The sequence below is a fragment of the Sapajus apella genome, unplaced genomic scaffold (assembly GCF_009761245.1).
Source record: "Sapajus apella isolate SASKATOON/1434 unplaced genomic scaffold, GSC_monkey_1.0 scaffold43, whole genome shotgun sequence".
In the NCBI taxonomy this organism is placed as follows: domain Eukaryota; kingdom Metazoa; phylum Chordata; class Mammalia; order Primates; family Cebidae; genus Sapajus; species Sapajus apella.
In genome coordinates this window covers 1,121,919-1,145,255 of record NW_022436983.1, presented here as the reverse complement: position 1 = coordinate 1,145,255, position 23,337 = coordinate 1,121,919, and the positions used below count along the sequence as shown (strand labels likewise).

Here is a 23,337-nt window from a genome sequence, read left to right as displayed (position 1 = left end):
GGCACATCTGAGAGAGAGCAAATGGCCAGCCTGGCTACAGGAGGCAAGGAAAAGTGACAAGACATGAAGCCACGAGGCCGGCAAGGAAGCTGGAAGGCAGATCACCATGGCAGCAGGGCCCAGGAGGCCTCTGGGTTTTGTGGGCACTGTGATGGGCAGCCAGGAAGGACAGCAGGATGAGAGGGGCGCCAAGTCTCAGGACCACACTGGCTCCCAGGTGGGACAGGAGCAGCAGGGCTGGATGGGAAGGGCCCCGCCAAGGGCTGACTGGTCTGCCAGTCACGGGGCACGTACCCACACTACTTCTGCAGTGGCTGAGGGCACTCCTCCCAGGCCAGGGTGGCTCCAGCCCCAGGGGTGGCCATCCTTACTCTCTGGGCAGGCTGGTCCGGTACCTGCTGCTCGACTCAGAACCTTCAGTCTCACTGGGAAGTGACTATTGACCCAGGGGACTGAAGGCTCACCGTTCCACAGGAGTCCCATGAGGCCCTGAGGCGCCTGGTTCACTGAAGGTCACAGAGCAGCAGTCTGGACAAGCCAGAACTCCTCAGTTGCCTTCATTTGAAACTCCCCCAGGAGCAGACCCTGCTGGGGAAGCAGCTGCGGCAACACACTCACACTTGAAAACCCCTCCTACTAATACGGGACCACGGCGGGGAGGGCAGGAGGGGGCGCCAGGAGAGCCGCTGCTGAGACTGCAAGCTTGTTTGCCATGTCTCCTTACAACAAAGTTCCTAGAGGTCAGGGACTATGTCCCTCCATCCATCCCAGAGCCCAGATGTCTGGTGACTCAGCAGACAGTGAATGTTGATGACACCGGTCGGCCTCCAGGACATCCTATAACTCTTACTGTTTCACCAACTCAAGGACACAGTGGAAACCACATGCCGGGTTTTTAGAAAGCAAACAAAACTAAAAAGCAATTAGACAGACAAATCACAAATATTTAAATATTGAGACCTTAAATGATGTCTGTCTACCTCAAAGATGGATCTCAATTTCCTCTTCAGACCCGAGAGTCCCTGCGAGAGAACGAAGGCCGTGTCACAGGGTGGGGGTGGGGGTGGGGGTGGGAGTGGGGGAGGTGGGGGCGGCAACAGCTCCCACCTCTACAGCGGGTCACAACTGCTTCTCCTCAGCTGCCCACAGTGGCTCAGGCAGAAAGGTTTTAAACGGAGCTAAAATGCATATTTTGATTTACTTTAGAAACTTGAACTGGCCCCAGGCAAATAATAACTATATGAGAATATTTCATTTAGCACCTTCCTCTTTCACTCCCTTTAGGGAAAAGACTGCCTGCACTCAAAAATGAGGGGGAGGAAAACTTAAATGAAAAATATATTCGAACAACAGCCAGAGTGGGGAAGGGAGGCACACATTTCCAAGCCAACTTCCAAGCTCCTGTTGCTCCAATTTGCCTCTGAAACAATTCCACTTTGCCTTCTGTTGCTTGAACAGTAATTATTAAAGGTATCAATTAAAAGTGCCCAACTCCATTGCTCCCGTGGCCAAAGTCCCTGGCACAGCTCCCACCCTTGCCTGCAGCAAACTGCCACCACCCTGATTTTCTGTGTCAGTGGGGTAGAGCCAGTCTAGGATAGAGCCACTTCTCTGGTTGATTTCAGGCTGGAAGAAGGCTGCTGCCCCCCGCCCTGCCACAGCGAGGAAGGGAAAGCAGAGTTTTTTCTGCCATCTCTAAAAGTAGCCCAGGCACAACAAAAGCACTGGGCTCGGCACTGGGAAGACACAGTTCTTTAATACAAATCTGGCATGTCCATTTCCCGAGAGAGCCCCTTGGCAGGGGGTTTCTCCCCATTCTTCTCCCTCCTCCCCCATCTTGCCAGGAAGAGGAGGGCCTGGAAGTATCAACAGCCAGGAACATTTTGACATGACATGAAAGAGGGAATCCCTCTTCTTAGCATCACATGCTGGAAAGCTTCCAGACCAAACAGCAGTCCCTCCTGGCTTGTCAGAAGAGAACGTGGGCGACTTGGAGGGCTCACGATCCTAAGCAGGTGTTGGGCTCCTGTGGCCAGAGCCTCAGCATTCACACAGGCAACACCAGCTGCATCCCCTCAGGGCGTCTGAAGGAGCAGAGGCGTGTGTGGGGGCTGCAGGCACAGAACCAGAGCAGGAGCCACTCCAGGGAGGATGAAGCCGTGCCTCCCCCAGGGTCCACCAGCAACAACTCTGCATTCCAGCAACCCTGTACTGAGCACGCTCTGTGCATGAGGCCCTGCGCCTGGTCCCAGAACACGCAAGTAAGAGATGCAGGCACTATCCCCAAGGAACTCCACATATAAGGATACAACACTTGCACCAACTATTAATCAGAGGCAAAGCACCACACATACCCAAAGCAGGGGGCAGGGGCATGGATGACACAGAGAGGTGGGAAGGTTTAACCGAAACTTGAATGTGAAGCTTTTACCCAAGTGCAGAAGTGCCAAGGGACTGCATGGACAAAGGGTTCCGTTGCCATTCTAAGGAGCTAAAGCTTTATTGTGAGGGAAGGGGGACTGGTAGCTGGGGGTGGGGCAAGACAGAGTAGATTATAAAGAAAGGAGGAGCAGGCCAGGCACGGTGGCTCACGCCTGTAATCCCAACACTTTGGGAGGCAAGGAGGGTAGATCACCTGAGGTCAGGAGTTCAAGACCAGCCTGGCCAACATGGTGAAACCCTGTCTCTACTAAAAATACAAAAATTAGCCAGGTGTGGTGGCAGGCACCTGTAATCCTACCTACTCAGCAGGCTGAGGCAGGAGAATCGCTTGAACCCGGAAGGTGGAGGTTGCAGTGAGCCAAGACTGTGCTGTTGCACTCCATCCTGGGTAACCGGAACAAAACTCCATCTCGTAACAAAAAATTATTTTTTTTTTAAAGGAAAGGAGGAACAAGGCAAGGAGACCCAGGAATACTTCAGGGACTCACGAGGGTCCAAGCTGGGGCAGTGGAGATGGAGCAGATGGGAGAAAACATGAAGTTTAGAGGCAGAATTTATGGATCTTCTTTCATGACTCCAGGGGGTGCCAAACAGCATCAGGAATGTTCCTTCCTTCCCACCCGTCCAGCTCAATCCATAATGATGTCCTCACAGTGGCAAGTGTGGGCCACTGGCCTCAGGACACAAGTGAACCACACAAATAACCTGTTGGAAAAACAATGATGTTTGGCTCTGGATATGCAGTGAGTTCAAAGTGTTTGCCTGCAATACCAAACAAAGGCTTAGACCAGGTGTGGCGGCTCACACCTGAAATCCCAGCAATTTGAGAGGCCAAGGCAGGAGGACAGCTTGAGCTCAGGAGTTTGAGATCAGTCTAGGCAACAAAGCGAGACCTGGTCTCTGCCAGGCATGGTGGCACATGCCTGTAGTCCTAGATACTTAAGTGGCTGAGGTGGGGGGTTTGCTTGAGCCTGGAAGTTTGGGGCTGCTGTGCACTAAGTTCATGCCACTGCACTCCAGCCTGGGGCAACAGCAAGACCCTGTCTCAAAAATTTTTAAAAAAGAAAAAAAAATGTAACAAAGGCTTCAAGTTCAGGGGAGAAATAGAGCCTAAAGATACAGGTGTGGGCGTCAACAGCAGGTAAAGAGAAATTTAAACCATCAGAAGAGAAACCGTCCAGAGAGCTCTTAGTAAGAGAAAAGAAAGCCAAGAATACCAAGCTCAGGAAAGACATCTCAGAGGGTGGTCAGGAAAGGCACAGGGACTAGGTGGTGAGGCAGGAAGATAATGTCCCAGGGCTGAGGGAGAGACGGGTTTTCTTTCAAGAAAAGGAGAGCTAACATCAACAAATGCTAAAGAGAAGCCAGGAAGGATGAGGGCTGAAAAGAGGCCATGGGATTTAGTAATTAAGAGTGTTCAGTGAATTCTAAAATGAGAAGTACCTATTGAATGGAATGGGGAGGTAGATGCACAATTTCTGTGGTTAAGGAAAGAACAGGAAGGGAAATGGAGAGAGAAAATAGTAGCGGGGAAGGGCCGGGAGAAACTTACACAAAATGAGAATGGCAGCACATTGGCGAGTAGAGAGTGAGCAAGGTAGAATAAATATCTGGGTATGTCGTTTGAACTCGAGAGGGATAAACTGTGGATAATGTGAGAATCATCAACAGAGTGGTAATGATGGAAGTCTTGCTCAAGGATGACACAGCCCATGGAGAATGTAGATAAATATCTGTGATGTCCACAGGAAACTGGAGCAAGGGCCCCTCTTCTAATCCTTTGTCCACACCATTCCTTCCTTCCACCATCCAGCTCAATCCATAATGACGAATTCCAGCTACATTTGTTTCTGGAAGGGGTTACCCCTTAAGATTAGGCATAGGGAAGGTCTTCAACTTCTTCGTAACACTGAGGTTCTACAGATATTCAACTGGTAAATAAAGACAGGTCCTGTAGGACCCAGGGTCAGAAACATGGGTTACTCACCTGTTCCTTCCACATTCTGAAGCTCTGAGCCATGTCCAAGAACTCAATCACAAGCTGAGTTTTGCCTTGTGCTTCAGCAAAATACTGGATAATGCCAACAAGATGTACCACATAGAAACTTGGGTTATGTAAAATGCACATAATGATGACCCAACAGAATAAATGCTTAAAGAACTTAGGAGTCAATAAAATAGCTATAAATTTTAAATATATTTTAAGGTATAAGTAACATACAATAAAATGTATAGATCCTAATCTGTTGGATGAGTTTTAACTATTGTATAAATATAATCACTACCCAAAATGGGACTAACTTCCATCACCCAAAAGCTTCCTTGCCTCTTTCCAGTTAATTCCCCCCGACCCCGCCCCACTCTTAAGAAGCCACTTTCAATCACTATAGAGTGGTCTCATCCGTTCTTGTATTTTATCTGAATGCATTCATAGAGTATGTCCTCCTGTTCTTCAGCTCCATCCAAAGGATTGTTATCAGTAGTTCATTCTTTTTTATTGCTCAATAGTATTCCACTGTAATAATTTATTCATTATTCAGTTGACAGATATTTGGGCTGTTCCTACTTTTGGCTTTATATTAACATTCTTATATAAACTCTTTTGTGAACACAGATTTTCATTTTCCTAAGGTAAATGCTTAAGAGTGGAATTGCTGGATCATGGTGTAATTTCAGGAAAGAAAACCTGCCAAGCAGGTCTCCCAAGAGGTTGGACTACTTCATACACCAACCAGCAATGTCTGGAGGTTGCAGCTGTTCCACAACATCACCAACATTTCCTGTTGGTCGTCTTTTTAAAATTTTAGCCACTCTAATAATACATGGCATCTCACTGTGGTTTTAGTTTGTATTTCCCTGATGAGTGAAGATGCTGAACACCTTTCCACATGCTTATTGGCCTCTGTATAACTTCTTTTGTGAACTACCTGTTCAAAGTGCACAGGTCCATACATTCTCACAAACACAGAGTTGCATAACCACAACCACAACCACCATACAGAAAACTTCCATCGCCCCAAGAAGTTCGTTTGTGCTCTTCTATAATCGACCCAGCCCCATCCCCAGTCCACAGCAACCACTGATCTCTTTTCTTTCCATATAGTTTTGCCTTTTCCAGAAGGTCACATAAACAGCATCAGGCAGCACATAGCCTTTTGAGTCTGGCTTCTTTTCACTGATAATGCATTTGAGATTCATCCATACGGTGTTGCATTGTTCTTTTTACTGGTGAGTAGTATTCCAATGAAGTTGTTTATTCACTGGCCAGTTGAATGACATTTGGGTTGTTTCAGCTTTTGAAGATCATGAGTAAAGCCACTGTAAGCATTCCCATACAAATTTTTGTAGAAGCGTAACTTTTCATTCGCTTGGGTAAATACCTAGAAGTAGGAGTGCTGGGTCATGCTATAAATGCAGATTTGTAAGATTCTTAAGCATAGATTTCTAAGAAAATGTCAATCTTGTTTCCAAAATGGCTGTACCATTCTGCATTCCTACAAGCCAGTAGAAGAGTTTCAGTTTCAGTTTCTCTCTCTCTCTCTCTGTGTGTGTGTGTGTGTGCGTGTGTGTGTGTGTGTGTGTGTGTGTGTGTGTGGTCTCACCCTGTCATCCAGGCTGAAGTGCAGTGGCGCGATCTCTGCTCACTGCAACCTCCACCTCTCCACCTCCCAGGTTCAAGCTATTCTCCTGCCTCAGCCTCCCAAGTAGCTGGGATTATAGGGGCCTGCCACGATGCTGGGCTAATTTTCATATTTTTAGTAGAGACATTTTTTCACCATGTTGGCCAGGCTGGTCTCAAACTCCTGACCGCAAGTGATCTGCCTGCCTTGGCCTCCCAAAGTGCTGGGATTACAGGTGTGAGCCACCACACCCATTTAGAGTTTCAGTTTCAGTTTCTGTTCACCAGCACTTGGTATGACCAGTCTTTTTGGTTTTATTTTGAGAAGATATGTATGTACCAGTATCTCATTGTGGTTTTTAGTTTCATTTCTCTGATGACTAATGATGTTGAAGATTCTTCATGTGCTTAGTTGCCATCTGTGTATCCTAAGATGTCTATAGAACTCTCGCCCATTTTTAAATTGGGTGGTTTTCATATTATTGAGGTTTTAAAGTCCTTCACATATTCTAGATACAAGCCCCTTACTAGATATGTTTTACAAAAGTTCTTCCCAGTCGGTAGCTTGTTTTTTAATTATCTAAACAGTACCTTTTGAAGAACCAGATCTTTTAATTTCTAGGAAGACTGACATGTTTTTTTCTCTTATGGATTGCGCAACTGGTGCTATATCTAAGAAATCACTGCTAACCCAAGGTCACGAAAACTTTCTCCCATGTTTTCTTCTAGAAGGCTTATAGTTTTAGATTTAAACTTAGGTCTATGATCCACTTGGAGTTAATTTTTGTATACGGTATGGGGTATGGGTTGAGATTCATTTTATTTGCATATGAATGTCCAGTTGTTCCATTACAATCTGTTGAAAAGACTATCCTTTCTCCATTGAATTCCCTTTGCACCTTTGTCAAAAATCAATTGAGCGTCTATGTGTGGATCTGTTTCTGGACTCTCTCTTTGGTTCCACTGATTTGTATGTCCATCCTTTTGCAACACCACACTGTCTTGATTACTGTGGCATTACAGGAAGTCCTGAAATCAGGCTATCTTCTAGCTTTGCTCTTTTTCAAAATTGCTTTGGTCTCTCTAGATCTTTTGCATTTCCATACAAACCTTACAATCAGTTTATCTAAATTTTGAGTAGGATGGCATGGAATTCATAAATCAATGTAGGGAAAACAGACACGAATATTTAGTCTTTCTAATACATAGTATAGCCCTCCATTTTATATAGGTCTTCTCTAATTTCTCTCAGAGATATTTTGTAGTTTTCAGCATAGAGGTCTTTCACATTTTCTCAGTTTTATTCTAAGGTATTTGAAGTTTTTGAAGTTATTGTAAATGGTACTGATATTTAAATTTCCTTTTCCAACTGTTTGTTGCTAATATAGAGAAATACAGTTGATCTTGTATCTTGTAGCCTTGCTGAATTCATTTATTCTCATAGGTGCTTGGGTTTTTCTTTTTTTTTGGGGGGGGGGGTTTTCTTTTAATAGATTCCATGGGGTTTTTCATAATCATGTTGTTTGCAAATAAAGGTTAAATTCTGGAGTTAGACTGACTGTCTAAAACTCCAAAAGCCAGGTGCTTTTCAATGATTAGAAAGTGTCCAAAATTCCAGAAAAGAAAACTTAAAAGAATTTTGACCTCAGATTTTTACTTCCTTTTCTTGTCAGATTAACATCATCTTACAAGGGATGACAGGAGGCTCTTTCATTGCATGGCAATGGGAGGCCACCATCAAGAAACTCCGGTGGCTATGATAACTTACAGTTTCAAAGTTACCCCTTTCACATACCACCCCTGTGTCCTGTGCAGTCTGCAGTGCTGGTGGCAGGCCTGATGAATACCAATGTACCAAGCAATGAAGAACCAGATGTTTAGTGTATTTCCAGGCTCTACAATCTGGATATTTACCATAAGCTTCTGATAAAGTGATCACTTTCAGCCTGGTAAACAAACTCTGGATTTCACATGTGACTTTTCAAAAACCTCTCAGTTTCATCTTTTAAGGAGCTCCAGGGAGTAGGACTGTTGACAGCATTTTTCCCACCAGCAAAGAGACACATGGAAAGGCCTCAGTTATAGGTAACTGGCAATCCAACAGCAGCAAACACACACGGTGTTGGCAACGTAAAATCCAAAGACGCTTGTTTAACAGAGAGGAAACACCAAGTTCACCAAGTTTATGGCTCAATTACTAAAGTACACAGAAACAAGGAAACAGATCAGCTGATGAAGGACTTGACAAGGGCTTGTTTAAAATGTATTGCAGCCACCACTTGATTTTCTTCCATCCTGCAACCTTATATAACTTAAGTCCTCAGTCACAGCTATAGTATCAACTGCTATGATCTGCTGAAGTTAACTGCTGCCTCCATCACAAAAAAACAAGCAATTGTTTATCATGCTAGTGTTATTTTTGCCCAGTGGTTTCAGATTCAACTTCATTATAAGGTAGTGAAACTGTGTGTGTGTCTGTGTGTGTGTGTGTGTCTGTACTATACACATATAATTTTTTAACAGAGAGATAATTCTCAAGCACTCCACTGCCATTCTATCAAATGCAAGGCAAGCAATTGCTGAATTCCCAATTATGCTCAACCTTAAATCACACTGTTTGGTTTGATTGTATATCCAGCCCTACAGGGAGTTGTGCAAAGGCATATATTTGGCAAGCTTTCAAACCATGGCAACAAAACATGTGCTGAAGAAAATGATTCAAAATATTAAGAAAGCAGTCATTTATTTTAGAAAGCCTGTTCACGTGAGACAATAAGCTGCTTCCCAGAATAGGCTCCATCCATCAGGAAAACACTATAACTTAGCACACACTGGCTGGAATCCCTCTCAGCCATCACCCAGCAGTGATGATTATTTATCATCCACAGTGCATCAAAGATGGAGAAGCAGCCTGGGCACACTTCCATGATGGTGCAGAACTGTCAAGGGCAGCAAACCCTCCCCACCCTGCACAAGCATCCGCGGTACAGATGACCTCACAGATCCTAGGGACTTACCTGGTTTTCCTACAGATCCACAGGCGAGCTCGAGGGTACTCAGGCACACGAAGGTGATGGAAGACACGGGCAGCTGGGTGCTAGGTCTAGATCACCGATTCCATTAAAAGAAAATTCAAACAAAATAAACCAGGGGGCCCCATGTCAGTCAGCTACCCGTCTGGAGGTCAGCGAGGCAATGAAAGGCTGGAGGTGGTCCTTCTAGGAATCAGGCTAGCTGGGCTTGCTGAGTTCGGCCAGTTGAAACAAAGCAAAGCTCTTTCGAGATGAGACTTAGGAAAATCTTTTTCCAGTATCTCTCCTGAGCATACCCCTGGAAAGCACCTGTGCCATCAGGAGGCGCCAACTCCACCCAGGGATAACTGTTCTGTTATGAGCCCATTCTCTCACACTCTATGAACTTTCAGTCATCTGCTTAGAAGACAGAATTTCTATCTCCTTCTATCACTCTATCTGAGGAATGGGCAACAGATGGATCTAGTAAGATGTACATAATAATTAGTTTTCTCTAAATCAGGACATACTATAATTTTAACAAATATTTAAGCTCCTCAACCAATTTTAGGAAACATTTAATGAGCCAGCCAAAGTACCAAGACAAGAAATATGAAACTGCAGGTTAGCAAATGAACTGGAATCTCAACTTTCCTAGGGTAAACGACTTGGGATTTGTAGGGTTTTTGGATACCACTAAACACAGTATCTGCAAAGAAGAGAAAAAGTTATGGACTGGTGGTTGGCCAGAAATTTCTGCAAATATCTTAGCCATGAAAAGACAGGCTAGAAAAAGAAAACCAAGACATTTGTGGGCAGAAAATCATTCTGGCTCTTAAGGCTGGGAAAAAAGAAATGAACAATAGTAAGTGGATACTAACATTCAAAGCAGTTAAACATAACCAGTATATCCATCTAGAACTGCCAATGTCACTTTTTCAGGTTCCATCAGAGGGCCCTGCTTCATTTTCAAACAAATAATCACCACCATATACTAAACGTGTGTCAAACAGGGTCAAGTGTACTGCAAACACTAACTTCTAATTAATCTCTGTGGGAAAGGCATTGCCTTTTCAATTCTCACCAGGAGTACTGACCAGGTAGGTAAAGGAAGATGTTTAGAACATTCAGTTGACTAAACCACATTATCTTCAAAAGCAATCAGGCAAAAAGTCAAATCAGAAAAGTGATACAATCTGGGGGCATACATAGTAGATGGTTTCTCATAGTGTTAATCTTATGAGAGAAACGGCTTCCAGTAAATACAGGCTTATTGAGTTTGCACTAACTAGGAAACCAATGACTGACATGGACTTCCAACCCTACTCCCCGCCCCACGCTGACCCTAATCACACAGTGGTGCCACCATGGGAACACAATCTGCTGTGCTTATGTGCTTCTTGCATACCAGACCATCATATGTTGGTCAAAACCCATTTTCCACCCCCATCTTCCCACCTTCATTTTACACATCTTGATCCTGAACAGGCCAGGCCCTTTCCTGACTCTGCCTGGGTTCATCCTGTTTGTCCTCTCCTACCTGAACCTGTTCTCTACTCGGGCAAGTAGAGAACCAGGCAGAGTCAAGGCATCTTAGGCTCCAGTCAAACATGAGAAGGGAGAGATTCTCTTAAACCTAGCCTAACGAACTGATCTCACTCAAAGGCAACTGAAATCCTCTAGCTCCATTGCTTTATCTCTAGGTCTCCATTCTAAAAAGGTCCATTTCACTATAAATTAACTGAGAAGTTACTGTTTCTACTTGTACAACCCAATCACTGTAATAATGCCCTGATAAAGACAGCAACAAGAATGAAAAGTTGCACAGGGGAGCTTTTGCCAAGCAGATGGGTCTCCGGAGTTCTACAATCCAGTCCCCAACGAGTATATTCAAGACCAAAGTAAATACTTCAACATACAGCTTGGAATGGGATAATATATTTGAGACCCAGTGAGTTGGAAATGTGATTCTTTTCTTCCCTAAGGAAGCTGATGCAGAGGGTTCCTCGGAAGTAGTTAATTGAACCCTCTGCATCAGCCTCTTTAGGGAAGAAAAGAATCACAACTGCCTCGGTATCAGCGGAATCACAACTGCCTCGGTATCAGTAGCCTTCCCACATTTTCCTCCTGAACCCGTGGATGCTGCCAGGTAGAAACCAGTGATGCTAAAAATGGCTGACCAAAGTTTAGATTTCTGCAAATATCTCTATCTTAACAGACTTGCTACCTAACCCCAGAATGAACACTCGACACAGAAAGCATCTCTGATAGACATGCCACAGGATTTCTCACAGAAAATGCTATCTGGCTCCGAAGGCTGGGTCTGAGGAAATTCAAATTCAGTCTTCAGCAAAGGCAAGCAGTGCGATCCCACTGCCTCAGGAAGGACACAGAGTTAGATCACCACTGGTGAGCTCCTACCATGGACCAAGAATGCTGGGAAATTATCTTTCCATCGCATTTGGGGGGAGCTAGGAAAATTTCATGTCCTTCTTGGGACACAGGATGATTCTGTTTAACCACAAGCATTCTGTGAATCCCCAAATTTCAACCCTAAAAGGCGAGGTTTAGAGCAATTTTTTCCCAAACAGTTTTAAAAATGTGGGCAAGAATTTAGGACCAGCTTCTAGGCATCCAGTTCTACCAAGTGAGAGCTCTCCTTGGACATTAGTGATCTGCAGGCGTCTGCTCCTGTACTGATTTAATCAGTGAAAACCTGGGCACTTGTAGGTACATCTAACTGCTCAGAACACAGCTGAGAAGGAAACAGACAGGGTCCCTGTCCTAAAAGAGCCAGAAGGATGGAGAAGAGCTGAAGACAAAAAGAAAAACAAGAGACAATTTCAGACAGTAATAAATGCTATGAAAAAACCACACTGCCACATGACAGAGTGACAGGGAACTACCACCTGTTGTCAGGCTTATCGGGGGAGGGTCTCTCTAAGGAGGTAACATTTGAGGTGAGCCCTGATTGGCACAAAGGAGCCAGCACACGAAGATGGGGAGAAGGAGAAATCATTTTAGGTAGAGAAAACAACGAATGCAAGAAAGAATCACATTTGTTGGATTCCCAGTATGGGAAAGGTCAATGTGCTTAGAAGGAAGGGGCACATCGTAGGAAATGGAGAGACAGTGGCCAGATGATTCATGCTGACTGGACTCCAAATGGATAGAAAGTCACTGTAGGGCTTGAGCGAGTGACCTAATCCTATTTACATTCTTCGTAGATTGCCCTGGCCAGTGCATGGGGAATCTATTGCTAGGGGAGCAACCTGGAGACAGGGAGTCCATACAGGAAAGTGTGACAGCTCTCCAGGCAAAGAAAGGAAGGGTGGCTTGGACTAGGGTGGTACTAGCAGAGATGTACAAAGATGGATCCACCTTGGAAGGAGAAAGACAGATGTTTGGGATGGGGAAGAAAGAGCAGAATCAACAACAGTCCCGAGATCCCTGCTTGAACCATTGATGAGTTTCTGTAAGTCAACCTTAGCCTTCATGTTCATAAATATTCTTCCATGCTCTTTCACCAACTTTGAACTTCAACCCTCACCTGACACCTTTTAACAGTGGAGAGAGAACACTGCACGCTGTCCAAACAGCAAGGCAGATCGAAAGTGTTAGTACTTACAATCATGCTTCAAAATGAAAGGTGGGTGAGTTAGGCCCACGCACAGGCTCAGGGCCTGTGAGAAGTTTGCCTGAGCTACATCTCGCCTCCTCCCTTGACCTCGCCCTCCCTGCTAAAAAGTCTTGGTCACCTGGCTTTGCAAAGACTCTCCATCTGAAGCAGCTGCCCACAGAGCATTTTCTGCTTCCTTTTGCCAGGCTTTTTAAACAGATACTTTTTCTACCCTGAGTTTGTCACCATTTAAAATGTTGTGCTAGTTAGCAGTAATTATGTAAATGCAAGCCGCCATTTCTATTTTTAAAAGGAACCCCCATTTAGCATTCTTATACCCTGAAATGTTTAAAATAGCTAGTCCAGTGATGTTTCAACTTTATTCAAGCTGTTTGTGTGGATTTAAATACAGGTTCAGCAGAAACCAAAGCAAGTCAAACATTTACTTTCTATTAAACATCTAAATCAGAAGATTAAAAAACTATTTTACATTTAACAGAAAGAAGCCTTCAAATCAGCACAGTGGCAGCTTCCCGTATTTACTGCCAAGAAGGGCTGACGCTTGAGAGGTAATCAATTTAGGAAGGGAGGGATGGATTTCTTTAAATTCTTCAAAAAGGGAAAAATACATTTGAGCAAATCTTTTAATTATAGTATCTTCCAAAGAACCTACAAAGCCTTTATTCTTTCCAAACCTAATGCTTTTTAAAGGCAGCTTTTGCCCCTTAATTCCACATAAAATATTCAGTATAGCATAATTAAATTTTATTCCATGCTATTTTTACTGGGTTCACAGAAATAGAGGGTGGCATCATCCTTAAAACAAACTTCCCAGCAACTTCGCTTTCACAGTGAATGGCTGGTTCTTAAAATTGAACTTAAAATGCAAAACCTACTCCAAATGCCTATTTCAGTTCTGGGTAGACGGGTGGGTACTGAAAAGATAAGTTCATTCATATGTCACACCAACCTTGAAATAAACAATTACCCCAGTTCTCCGTTCACTTAATTGTGCTTGCCACAAGGCACCTGAAAGCATCGATCTTCATTTTCAGCATTTAAATCCTGGAGCCTGTTTTATCTTTCAGTGTGAATCTATCTGGTGGGTAAGGAAAAGAGAGAGGAAAAAGGAAAGGAAAGAAGTGCCCATCCACAGTGTCTTTTACTGCTGAAAGACACTAATCATTTAAGTAAATATTTGGACGCCTGGGTCATCTGTGTGAGGAGTGGGCTTGATGTTTCTGGTCATTTATGTACATTACATTCCAGTCAGGGTCAGTAAGCTACAATTTAAAACAAGCCCCTCTCCCTCTCAGCCTAACAAACAGAATACAGAACAGTACAAAAAGCAAGGACTCACGGTCTCTTAAGTGATCCACAGCAAAGCCCACCAGCCAAGAGAGCCAAGAACCACACCTAGTCTCTCTCTCCCAAGATCACGCAGAACCCCTGATGGAACATAAGCCTGTTAAAAAGCTCAACTCCCTCAGTGTGCTTGTGAGGCTAACTCTTCATTTCGAATTCTGCAAACCTATCCACAGAGATGATCTCAGATCACTGGTTACCCACCCTCTTATTCCAGCCAGACTGCCTCATCTGCTCCCTAACTTCATAAAAGCATCACACCTGAAGAGGGCAACCAAACAACAATATTTTTCCCAAACGACATCTGAAACTGCTGTAAGGGAGCAGCTCGCGCAGCCACGCCAAAGAGGTTACTAGGAAAGTCAGCAGGGACTGGTTTTGGGTGCTGCTTCAGAACTCACAGGTGCCAGACTAGAACAGACAGCTTTTTGCTTTTTTCCCCCCCAGAGGCAGTGATATGATCTCGACTCACTGCAACCTCTGCCTCCTGGGTTCAAGTGATTCTCCTTGCCTCAGCCTCCCGAGTAGCTAGGATTACAGGCACCCACCACCACACCCAGATAATTTTTTTTATTTTTAGTAGAGACAGGGTTCCACCATGTTGGTCAAGCTGGTCTCGAACACCTGTCCTCATGATCTGCCGGCCTCAGCCTCCCAAAGTGCTGGGATTACAGGCATGAGCCACTGTGCCTGGCCGCGGCTTTTATTTATTTTTAGTAGTTCTTTAATGGGGCTGTTAGGACTTCAAAACCTTAAAACATATATACTCATACATTTGACTTTGTAGTATAGACTCACCTGTTACTGATTTAAAACAAAACACCCACCAAAGTGGTAACAGGGATCTTGTAGTCTGGAACTAGCTGCCACTACAGCCACCAGGACATGGGCTCCTCTGAACCCACGTTCTTCAGAAAAGTTACCTGAGATTCTGTTAGAAACGGAGACCTAGTGGAAAATGAAACCAACTAACCAAGGCACAAGAGGACAAAATTTGATTTTTATACCATAGAAACAGGTATTAGAATTTATATAAAAGCATCCACCCCTACCACATTTGGGAAAAAGAAAATTGCTGGGGAGACTCATTTCTGTTTTCAGATTGAATCCCAAGGTTTCAATAAGACGTTCTGCTAGTTTCTCAAGAACCTGGCCCATTTATCACTTTTTCAAACTACATCATATTCTCATTCAAATATCTCAGTGGCTCTTGTAAAAAATATGTCACACATGTCTCTACTGTCAAGGTTTATCTCCAGCACAATATGTAACCCACGGATCACAAACAAGATGTAGCCTCTCAGAAGGGGCGACCGTTATCCCAGAGCCTGCTCACGGGGCTGGTAGTGTCAACACCAGGAAGAGAATGAGATGAACTCCCAATCTGCCCTACCTGGGATTTCTGAAGGCACAGTACGGTGAGGTTTGGTTAATTCAAGCCCAACAATGCTGATTTTACAATATTCAGTAAAGATCTGGGTTGACTCAAATGTGGAAACTGTCAACTAGACATTAAAGAATTATTATGCATATGAACGCACAAACAAGATTGCTGAGGTAGAGTTTAGCCATTTTAAAAGGGGAACAACAGCAGTTTCAAAGCCTCCTATGGCAGAAGTGCGTGGGCTGGTGACAAGGAAGTGTCTATGCAATGATTCGCGTGGACCTGGGCTCTCACTCTGGCTGTGCAGTCTCAGCCAGGCTACTCTTTGGCCTTCCTTACAACATTCGGGTTCATGAAAAGGGAGGGACAAAGCTCTCCTTGCTGGTCTTTCAGGGTTGCTAAGAAACCAAATGAGATGTTGTCTGTGGCATCACTTTCCTAAACTGCTGAAGTACATAAAATCTGACCTGCTATTTTTTTCATATATAATGCTAATCATACATTATATATTACAACTAGCTGGTGGACTTTCTATTGGGAAGTCCAATAAGCCTGTCTTATTTCTGAAGATAAAAAAACCTTTTGTTTTTTGAAGATGTGTGTGCTGCTACCTTGACTTAAATTGCAATTGCTTGGGAAGTAGCTACGAGGTGGCAAAAATGCCTAGTTGAAATACGGATGAAAACTGACTACCCTGTGTTTCCTTAGGCGGCACAGCACCTTAGCTATACGGGCAGGGAAAATATTTAGGTGTTAAGATCCTGGAAAATCACAGAAGGCTATTCTAATGTCAAATGACCACAGACACAGAGAAAGGTAAAACCAGAAGGCTGGTTTGGAAGCAAATGCTAACACATCTACAGTGGAATTCAGGGACTCAACACAAATGTTTCAGTCTTAGCAAAGTGCTTAAGTAGGCATTTAAGCCAAATGGGATCCAAGTTCACAGAGATTAGAAACTGATCAGGGAAACTCAAGAGTATGAAGGCGGGGATTGCAGAAGAAACTAGGTAAGGGATCCATCTACGGGTGCTCCGAACTATCTTAGCAACTTTGTCATAAATACAATTTATTCTCAAATTAAGTAGTTTTTAATCACCTTTTAAGTTAAGAACGGTGGGGAGGCAAGTCTTTGAGGGAAGAAAGGAAAATGTTTTCAGTAGCAGTCTGCATAGGTCAATCTGTCAGGACCCTTAGACACATCGTCTCGCGTCATCCTCACAACTATCACTTGATGTAGATTCAAAACACAGGTTACAAACTATTACTGTTTCACAGCTAAAGAAACTCATCAAAGAGCGACTTTCTTGAGGTTCCACAACTTTTCAGAATGAAGACGGGATTCGGTTGTTGGTCTGCCTGATCCTAAAGTCCTAAGAGTAAAGAACCTGGCAAAGAAGGCTAGGAATGGTGGCTAATCACCTGTACTCCTAGCATACCAGGAGGCCAAAGCAGGAAAGCTGCTTGAGACCAGGAGTTCCAAGACCAGCCTGGGCAAGACAGGAGGACCTCAACTCCACAAAAAAATTAAGTAATCAGCCAGGCATAGTGGCCACCACCTTTCGTCCCGGCTATTCAGGAGGCCAGGGCAGGGGGATCATTTAAGCTCAGGAGGTCAAGGCTGCAGTGAGCTGTGGTCATACCGCTGCACTCCCTCCAGGCTGGGCAACCGAGTGAGACGTCATCTCAAAAAAAAAAAAAAATCTGTCCAAGGGCCTAAGTGGGCAAGGTGGGCTGCCCTCCAGGGAAGACCAAAATGGGAAACAAAGGCCTATCAAAGACTAACCCACTGGACAGGCCCACCCCAAGCTGTGCCAGTGAGTCACCCAAAGGCCATCAGGGAGTCTTCCTTCCTTAACTCAGGAAGTGACATTGTCTGCTCTTCAAAAGGGAGTTAAGAGATGCGTCCACAAATGGACATCCTGGTTCCTCATGGGAAACCTCAACACTGGCAATCCCTTCTGACACCAAGTCCACCTGGAAATTCCCTCACAACCTCAGCTCGCTATAAAGCTGTTACTGAGTCAACGCCAGGGCCACGGCTTCATGGAGTAGGAAACTGACAAGCAGTGAACACATGAAAAACATATGAAATACAGAGCCAGTCATAAACTGGCTCCTCTTCAGCAAAGCCTCCGGAAGACTCCTGGGTCAGAGTCCCTCTCTGCCTGACATCCTCTGTGTGCCACCAGAGGGCACTAACTCGTGTAACTGCTCTTTAAAATCAGGTCACACACAAACTGCAGGAATGTTGAATGAAAACTAGCCTTCAAATCAATGAAGTGCTAAGTATGTAATTTTGACAGTGGCTTTAAGCATTTACTGGTCAAAATTTTCAATTTAATTCTACAAAACTTAAAGGTGCACACGTGCAGCAGCAAAATACACTAAAAGCAGCTGATCAAATCTTCAGAGTCATGAAAATAACCTATAAAATAAATGAAATCAAACTCAGAGTGATGCATTTGCTCCTGCATCTCTGGTCACAGGGGCTGTCATCTAGAGAACCCATCCCAGCATCTTTTACATACACACACACGATAGAAGAGAGCCAAGAAAACACGCTGATTTCTCCTTTGCTTTAAAAAGCCACTCCTCATTGAATTAGAAGTGGACATTAACCATAATAAAATTACAGTACCGTTTATTAAGCATGATTAAAACATGATTTAATCTGTGCTAGAATCCTCATCAGACAAGCAGCAAACATGGACGAGTGCATGCTGCGGCCCAGCTTGCTGTTCTAAGCACAACCCACTTACTTTACTCCCCACATCCCTCTGAGCACCTATACAATTCCATTTTAGGAAAAAGTCAGTCCAACCTTTCATTTCTTGAATGCAATCAAGAATTGTTTACATCTGTATCCTTTGCTGATGACTTATTTGCCCACCAAACTATAAATACAGATTTGTGAGTTCTGCCTCACTACCGCTTTCTACAATTCTTTCTTCACCCCAGAATTCATGCTTCTTATACTTTCATAAGAGTATATGATTATGTAATCCAAATAATTCAGCGATCAGTTGAATAAATGATATATCATGACCAAAGGTTTTTTTGTTTTATTTTGCTTTGTGGTAAGTAAAAACTTTAGCCTTTGCTTTTATTTAAAAGGAACGGAAACAGCTTTAATGGTTTGATCAGAAATACTGGTTACTTCTCTACGTAAAATAAAATTCAAGTTCAACTGGACCTTACTTTTCCTGATTTTGGTTGACTGCCTTCAGTGTGTAATAAATAACTGAAGTTTACACTGAAATGAACAAAATCTGACAAATAAGCTACAGCTGAAAAGAAGTTTCAGTTTTTTAAACAATTCGTCACAAGTTACCGCTACAAATAAACTCACCTTGAGATAACAGCCTACATCACAGGACACTGTCTCCTTGGTTTTGTTTCTGTTCTTTGTTGGGGGAAAAAAAAAAAACAACCTCCACAAAGGTTTGCAAGAACAATATTGGTATTCTGGCCTATGCCAACGCACAAAGAATAAAGACAAGGTAACCATGGCATCTGTGAAGTTATCTGGAACAAAAGTACTTCTGTTAGTATTATCTAAGTAACTGCCTCCAAGTTCCCTCTAGATCTCTGTTAATGGTCTACCTGATCTACACAATATTTTGATATATCTTGTTTACTTGATGCCAAAATGTATCTTAAATAATGAAGAGAACCACTAAGTATCTGCCTGTTTTCTGCCTCCCTTTCATTTCTCAAGGTTTCCTTCTAGACTCTCACTAGATGTCGATATTACAGTATTCCAGAGACATGACTCATGTTTCCATGCATCTGTATCTTCTACTTCTTCAGGAGGCACAGACACCATCACACATAGTAGTTTGTAATTCATAATTCCAAAGTCCTGATATGCTCCAGCTTCTAACAGCACCCTGAACTAGGCTTCCCGTTATTTCAATCACAACAAAAGCTTTATGCTTCTTCCCAAACTTTCACTGCTTCATCACTGAAAAAAATATATGTCAATGGCAAGTTAAAGAAAAAGCATTCAGAAAGGATGCGACATGAGTGACCCATGCTTTCGCATTCGTTCAACAGCATTTATTTAGATCTGCACTGTGCCAGCACTGTCCTATGCACTGGAGATACACAGGAGACAAAACAAAGGCCCTGCTCTCATGGAGCTTCCATTCTCATGAGACAGACAGTAACCCACAGGAAAACATACCACTGCTGGGGCAGGTGCTAGTAAGAAAAAGGCAGCTTGCTGAGGGGACAGAGTGACACCATGGATGGTCACGGAGGCCTCTGGACCAGGAGGCGTGTGCACAGAGCCCTGCCCTCCAGAGCTCAGTCATGCTGCAGAACTCCTTCATGATAACTCCAGATGAGGCAACAGTAGGTCACTTTAATCTATTTCATTTTTAGTAACATTCAGTTCAAATTACTTTGGGGTTTTCAGAACAATTAATTCACTAATAGAACTGTCTTAAAGCCAGACATGGGGCTGGCAGGCTGGGAAAGCTTTCCCTATGAATTCTGCCAGGTTTCATTCCAATGTGTCAGCCCTCACAGCTCCAGCTCTGTGGATCCCTCTTCTTTGCTGCAACCATGAACAAGTGTGTGGTGAGAGCCTGAAATAAATAGGTGTAAAATGGGTCAAAACCATCACTTCTATTTCTGTTTTTAACTGAAGAAAATATGCCCCACTTCCAGAGGCAGAGAGAGAAGGAGACATCTGGGTAAAGGTAAACTAAAGTACATACTAAACACACATGTATATGTATACAGGTGAACAAGTATCTACCTCCACCCACATACCATACACATGTATATACACCCATATACGTCTGACTTCTTCGCCTATGATAATCCAAAACTGAATCTCGTACAATGGTCTTTTTGCAATCATTACAGCAAAACTTTTATTGGGTTGTAGGTTTTATCTTTAAGAGGCCACAAAACGTTTTTAAAAGATCAAATATAAAATTAAAGGTTCAAAGAAGATCAAGACTCAGATTCAATTAACACTAATTTTAGAAGAATTTTTTTTTAACTTACTATGCATATTCAGCAAACTACTTAAGTTTTGGTTTTTTTCTAACATAGCATCCCAGGGGAGTCATTATGTACAATCAGCTCCCTAATTCAGATGAACGTGTCTAAGTACATATTGATACAACAAAACACAATGCTTCCAGAGGCTCCCTGCTAGACTGTCTGTTGAAACACAGAAGAAGGCGGCCCTCTTCAATTCCATTTTCAGCACTTCCCAATGTTACTTCTTAAGCCAGTTTCATAGATTAGAAGAATATAATACTTCAAAGGGATACTCCAGTTTCCATGAGCAAAACGGCTAGCATCTCCTAACTGATGTAACAATCTAACAAGTGACAGATGACTTCTACAGGGGCTCTTAAAATGACCAAACATGCACAGTGATGCTGAAGGGAAGCCCCAGCTTATTCTTTCATTTCTCTCCCTCACTATTTTGGGGGAAGGGTCAAAAAGGGAGTGGCTTTAGATAAACTACTCAACACTGTGCTCATGAGTCTTCATGGGGCAAGCCGGCAGCATGTGGTAGAGTGTGAAGGGTTCTGTCTCATTTGCTTCCCAAATTTGAGACTGATTTCCAACCAAACCTCAAATCAACTGAATATAAGCATGACTGTTTAATTCCAGCGAACCAGTGTGAGTAGAAGCTCGCATTCAGGACTGTGTCCAATGTGCAGAGGCAAGTGACTTCCAGAGCCTAGAATAGGTACTGAAAAGAGCATGCTGTAAAAAGTTGTGGGCTTCTTACAAGGAAAGCACTAGCGACAAGTATGACCTATTTTCCTAGAAGTTATCCAACTAAATAATTACTTAAGATATCAGCACAACAAATGGAAGATTTCAAGGCAATCAAGTGTCAATTACATTTTTGTTTTTTTACATAAAATACGAGTTCCTCTGGAATCAGCAGCTTCTGACTTGTTTTCCATTGCTCTTTGTACATTTGCTTTCTGCTACCAAAATTTTAAGACCTGTATAAACAAAAAGAGTATTTATTCTTCTCTTCCTCCAAAACACTTACCAAGCTTACATTTTTTACTTGAAGGTGTGTTGTCCAACTGTCACTGCCCTCATCCATCCACCCATAACCACGTGCAGACGCTGGGCTCAAGCAAAACAAAAATAAGGGAGGCCCAGCACCCTCACCCAAGGAGCTCCCATTTGAGTGGAGTAAAGACACCAACAGAGATAAATCACAATATGCCATGGCAAGGGCCCTCACAGGACATGGGAAGCAGTGCCCAGGATAAGAGTAAACCAAAGGCCAGGCCGTGCTGAACACAGCTCCCAAGAAAAGGTGCATGGGAAGAGTGGCATGCAGGCTGCCCTCCAGAGGAAGGGCTGGTGCAGAGAAGGGAACAGCAAGTAGGAACAGAGAGAAAAAATGTCCACGCATCAGGGTAGGGGAGGAGGCAGGTGAGATGCAGCTGGGTGGGGCATGTTGCACTTGATGAGGAAGGGGTGGGTTTGGAGTTTCTCTATTTTCACCTGCATCTACACTCAGAGGTGGGAGTTTCAAACTAATGAATACTTTATTAGTAGAGACAAATCCAAAGGACCAAAAAAGAGCCACCAGAGCAATGGCATGCATGTGGACTCTGTACCCTGAAGACGAGGTGGGGGGGCAAATGCTTGCCTACTGCAGACCAAATACCTGCCCTGGTTAAGACTATGCTGGCTATGCTGGTTCAAGTTTAAGTTTCAGCAGCAAATTTCTGAAGGAATAAATGAATTACAAGTTTAAATGTTATACTTTGGATGTTTTGAGCATTCTAATGACTCAGGTATAAACAGAAAATAATTTTAAAATGTCAGAACTCTCACTTTCTTAGTTCCCTAAACATAGAAACTGACCTTCACTTTCAAAGAAACTAGAATTGTGTGTGAGCCAAAATGAGTAATTATACTAACAATGCCTTTAAAAAGCTAATATTTTTTAAAAAAACAAATACATCCATAACGTGTTGTAATTTACAAGTGATATTATAAAATAGCTCTTCTTTTGCTGGGATCCATTCCATTCATCATAAAGATTTCTGTGTGAAGGGTGACTTTGTAAGCAAAACACCATTTAGTGGGGAGAAAAACCTCAAACAAATTACAAGAAAGCCATTAATGTTCTCTTAATTTCTTGCTTAATTTCCAGTTCTTGGTATCCATACACTTCCTCATCAGATGGAAACATTTTAATTAGAATAAAGAGAGTTTAAGAAAATGTATCTAATGAGTAAGCTTTCGTTATTACTAAATGGCATTAACTGAGCTTTCTGTCATGTGAATACAATGGTATGGAAAGAATACTTCTTGTGAAAGAAAGGAAAGCAACACGGTGATAATGCAGGGTCTCTACATGCTCCCAGATTTCCAAAGGTGGGACACTGACAAGTGCTAGACTACTTAGATGGCACATTCCCAGGACTTTACTACAAAATGCACAATTACTCCTTCAACGCACAAGGCATCCAAGAACACACGGTTCACAAATACTTGCCTCAAAATGGGCTCCCTTCCTAACAGTGGGGTTTGTAAGCAATTTTTGAGAAGAATTCTTTGGTTAATCATGATACTGCAGGCAACAAACTAAAGGGAACCTGAAGTAAGCTTAAACCTAATAAAGGTACAGAATCAGGGCATCCATTAACCTCTTCCTTGGAGGCATTCATGAGCAGCTCACATGATTAAGATGAAAACTAGTAACAGCATGTGTGCTGCTGAGATTCTCCTGTTTACTCTGTCAAAATAGTTTACTTTCCTGGCCTACAAGGCTAAAAAATACCCGATGTTATCAATTTTTATTAATCTTTAAAGATACATTGTGTGGATCAAAGCCAAACGGGGGGGGGGGGGAGAGAGGGAGAGAGAGAGAGAGAGAGAGAGAGAG

The 23,337-nt window shown here is 43.2% G+C and overlaps 1 protein-coding gene across 20 annotated transcripts in view; it reads right to left on the bottom strand.

Annotated features, from left to right (window-relative positions):
* The window catches only part of CAMTA1 (calmodulin binding transcription activator 1), a 954,794-nt gene that overhangs the window by 831,492 nt on the left and 99,965 nt on the right, over positions 1-23,337 (bottom strand). For 2 of the 20 annotated variants that reach the window (XR_004275914.1, XM_032301138.1), the window contains one exon: positions 19,488-20,035. The exons of 15 other annotated variants lie outside the window; for them this stretch is intronic. Coding sequence is in view for 1 of the 5 variants with exons in the window: in XM_032301138.1 (XP_032157029.1) it covers positions 19,964-20,035 (72 nt within the window). In the remaining 4 variants the exon portion in view is untranslated. Of the gene's footprint in view, positions 1-19,487; positions 20,036-21,327; positions 21,428-23,337 lie in introns of those variants that run through there. 3 more of the 20 variants (XR_004275912.1, XR_004275915.1, XR_004275913.1) reach the window with 2 other exon arrangements.